This window comes from Odontomachus brunneus, unplaced genomic scaffold (genome assembly GCF_010583005.1).
Source record: "Odontomachus brunneus isolate Ranch 3 - 2012 unplaced genomic scaffold, Obru_v1 Obru_scaffold_141, whole genome shotgun sequence".
NCBI classification, from domain to species: domain Eukaryota; kingdom Metazoa; phylum Arthropoda; class Insecta; order Hymenoptera; family Formicidae; genus Odontomachus; species Odontomachus brunneus.
Genome location: NW_022639591.1, coordinates 591667 through 596000, shown reverse-complemented (window position 1 = coordinate 596000; position 4334 = coordinate 591667). Strand labels below are relative to the sequence as shown.

General features: G+C 38.0%; 1 protein-coding gene across 25 annotated transcripts in view; it reads right to left on the bottom strand.

The window, feature by feature from the left end:
- LOC116850282 (pleckstrin homology domain-containing family G member 5) overlaps window positions 1-4334 on the bottom strand; it is a 734731-nt gene that overhangs the window by 283214 nt on the left and 447183 nt on the right. For all 25 annotated transcript variants that reach the window (XM_032828362.1, XM_032828366.1, XM_032828360.1 and 22 more), the window contains one exon: window positions 319-455. In XM_032828362.1, the coding sequence (XP_032684253.1) occupies window positions 319-455 (137 nt within the window). The remainder of the gene's footprint in view (window positions 1-318; window positions 456-4334) is intronic.

Here is a 4334-nt window from a genome sequence, read left to right as displayed (position 1 = left end):
AGAGAGAGAGAGAGAGAGAGAGAGAGAGAGAGAGAGAGAGAGAGAGAGGAGACGAACTTTAATTTAAACATATTGCATGCCAATGCAATTAACAATTTAGATATTAAGCGTCTTTTTTAAAAAGACATGGACATTCGTTAAAAATATGTCCGGTTTTCTAGTAGAAATTTAAATAATCTCTCTCTCTCACATTTTTCTTCCCCGTTCTTAAGACTATTTGCCTATTCAATTATTATTTGTGCAATGTTTAATTCCAATTTCACAATTGTGTTGACTTTTGCCGTAAATAAATATTCGCCAGTACTCACAAATACTCACCGATTATTCGTAGTTGTTTCCCACCAAGAATGGAGGTATCTGTCGTCAGCAGAGGTAGCGGCGTCGAAAAACTGTCCAGAACGTCGATGCGCGACAGATCGACACCGCGACGTTCGCAGGTAGTGCTCAGCACATCCCTATAACACATCATAATACAGATAGTTGAAATCTGAATTCTCTTGATCTCCTGTCAGTAATTCGATGAAAGAAATGCTCCGCACTTTAGTGTTGCGTTTATTTATTCTCGATGGTAAGATTGCATTTCGCGTTCGGGAATAATTTCAGCCGAAAATCACAATTTACAATTTATGTGCGCGCGCAATATCTGTGTTTTGAATCTGATTAACTACTACTTGTGGACAACGAGCATTTGTGATGTTGATGCAGCGCCTGTAGTGATATGTACGGAGAAAATAATATAATAAAAATTACAATAAAATTTTGTAATAGACCATATGAAAATTGTTGGACCATACAAAAATTACGACTAAAGTTACTATACAGGATGTCCCACAACTGGTAGAACACCCGTTAGGGGTAGGTAAAGTGTGAAATTTGGAACTGAAAGTTCCTCTTCCATTTTTGGATCCGACAATTAGTTAATAAGATATTAATTAATTAAATCTGCCAATCCCTTAGTGCCCCGAGTGAGCACTCAGAGCTGTAGACCGCGGTTAGGATTCCTCAGGGGTCCTGCTTGTTTGTGTTGTTAGGGGTCTTGCTTTTTCTCCCTTTTTTTATATCACAGAGAAATAAATATGGATGAGTGAGTGAGTGAGTGGATGGGTGTTTGATCGGGGCTAGGGGGTGGCAAGTTTTCAATGTATGGGAGTGAGTATGGGTGTTTTTGTGTGCGGTTATGATTGCATGGATAATTTGAATATTTTTAGTGCAAGTGGGCGGAGTGATTGCACTTTATGTGTCGGAGAGTGAGGACATGTGTGGTATGCTTCCTTCGAGTGCGCGGGTGACTTAAAAGTTTTCCACATGTCGATGGTTAAGTATCGTAAATGATTTTAGTGTGTGTGTATAAAAAGGGGAGAAAAACAGACAAGCAAGGCCCCTGAAGAGTCCACGGCGTCCTACGTCCCTGAGGGTTCACTCAGGACGCTAAGGGATTGGCAGACTTAATTGATTAATATCTCATTAACTAATTGTCGGATTAAAAAATGGAAGAGGAACCTTTTAGTTTCAAATTGCATCCCCTACCTACCCCTCTAACGGATGTTCTACCAGTTGTGGGACACCCTGTATAAAAGGAAGGAGAGGAATGTTTGACGATCCATATGAAAATTTCACATACGTATAGATTAGGTCAAATTGGATGCAAAATTTCCCTACCAATTTGTAAACAACTACGTAAAATTTTGAGCTATTAATTAAAGAAAATTGACGAATGATCATTTGCAACTAAAATTTTACGCGATTGTTCGCAAAGTGGTAGAGGGATCTTTTATTCAATTTTGACATATACATAGTTATACATAGTACAACATGTGTGTGGCAAGCACGGCAACACATAAGAATTTTATGTTATCATAAAATATCCTACTTATTTATTTAAGAAATAATATTATGTTCCTTTGATCTTATTACAAAGTTATTATAGAGTTTATTATTATAGAGTTATTATAGAATAAAACATACAACTATTGATATTTTGTTATATATATAGGGTGTCTCAGAACAATCTACGAGGCTCTTGTGAGAACGTAGAGCGGATTAAAATAAATATAAAAGTCCTATACTGTTTTGCGATATTCGTAATAATAACTGAGAAATTAATTACGAAAGATTAAGGAAAAGCGTGTGCTGAATGGTAGAGGACGGACCGCTCGAATCACAGCGCAGCCCAGTAATATAGCGCGCGGATATCGCGCGTGGCAATTGGAAGACAATGCACTACTTCCTATACTTATACTGCTGTGCTTCTACGTCTCGTCTCAGCACGGTGCGGCAAGACGTAGGAGCGCAGCGGATTTGTGAAATTCGCAACAATTTTCGAGTAATTAATTATTTTGTCTGATCAAATAAGCGCTCGGGTTGGCGCGCGACCATGATATACGCGAATCGCGGCTCGCTGCGTTCCTTCGCCCATAAGTACAATATATCTCGTAGCCATAGTTACCATAGTTACACAGCATAGCTATGGGCGAAGAGACGCAGCGAGCCGCGATTTGCGTGTATCACGGTCGCGCGCCAACCCGAGCGCTTATTTGATCAGACAAAATAATTAATTACTCGAAAACTATTGCGAGTTTCGCAAAATGATATTTGACTTTTCTGTTCCGTTTAATCCGTTCTACTTTCCTACGATTTGTGTCAAGAAACCCATATAGAGTCGCTAGTAGTAACAACGAAGCCAACGCTTGGCCGAAGTTATGGCACCTAACTATCGGCCAGAATTCTTTTAGCCAGTACCAGCCCAATGCTGGCAAATGACTGGCTGCCGAAGGCCTTCGGCGACTGCTTGGCCGACGCTTGGCGGCTAACTATCGACCGGACTTCTGTCAGCCAGTATTCAGCTATTACTAGCAAATGAAAGACTGCCGAACGCTGACGCTTGGCCAATGTATGGCACCCAATCGTTGGCCGGACCTCTGTTAGCCAATATTTAGCCATTGACATATACTGGCAAATAGAATAGTACTTAGAATAGTACTTGTTAGTGGTAGTCATTAATTCTTTTTTGGCTAGAATTCGTTTCATTACATATGTTTTATACTTCTTATACCGTTTTTTCGGAGAAAAATGTTTCTTTAAATTTAATATTTGTACTTGTTCAATTTTGGCTTGTTTCATTAAAATATATTTTTAAACGTAATATCATTTTTTAAAATGATGAAAATAAAAAACTTTTATTTCGTCCAAGGAAACCATGTTATGAAACAACATTATTATTTTAAATAGTATTCTTTAAAAGTTTCTTTTAAAATTTAATAATTCAATTTATTTGATTTGGATTTTCTTGGATCTTTTTAGTTTTTTATTTGGATTAATCATTATAACATTCTGTTAAAAATCTAAAAGTAATTATCACTACTTCACTATATTATATCAATATCCATTGCATATCGAATGTTGTATTGCTTCAATATCTATTAATAAATTATGCAACAAACACTAAATAAAAGTTATATAACTGTTATTTGGTGTTTGCTAGGTATGTTATGATATACTGTGAACACTATAAGAATAAATTATATAAGCATAAATCGTAAGAACATCGTTAGAGTCATTGGAATCACCGCATGCCGCTCGACCGTCAAGTTAAGCAGTCAGGACATGGATGGGGTGCCGCTTGGGATCAAAATTATCGAAGGAGGATTTGCGAAAGTTTGGAGCGTGTTGTTAATAATCTTTGGTTCCTAACGGCTTATGAGACATGAGAAAATTAAAAATTATAAATATATTTTTGTATAATATTATGATTTTCTCACTGTATTACAAATTTGACGACCAGTACTGTCTAAGTACTGAACCGATTGTACTGTCAATGCTGAGGAAATATTGGCTAACAACGGTTGGGTCAGTACCATTTGCCAGTACTGAGCCGAAGTTATCATCCGATTATCCACCAGTACTGCGCCAATAATTTTTCCAGTATTGTGCCAATATTGGAACTCCGACAACCAGTATTAGCTCAGTACCGATTGTAAAACCCTATATGGGAAGGTTTCGGACATCCTGTACATGTATAGGATCTCAGGGTGTCCCTGTATACAGGCCGCTCCCCGCGGCCGGCGAAAAAAATGGACGATTGCTGACGGACCTATCTTATAGACCAGAGAGGTGGGCCGTTTGGCATACGGAAATGGGTAGCTCCGTATGTGCGTACGTGTACGTGTGCGCTCGTCCATTTTCTTCATCGGCCGCGGCGAGCCGTCTGTCCCGTCTGTCGCGCTCTAATTTATTCAAATATTTTTATTAATATCTCGAAATTTTATGTGGTTGTTTAAAAAATGATCTCTACAATTTTTGTTCAGTTTTATCTATATATATATATATATATACAT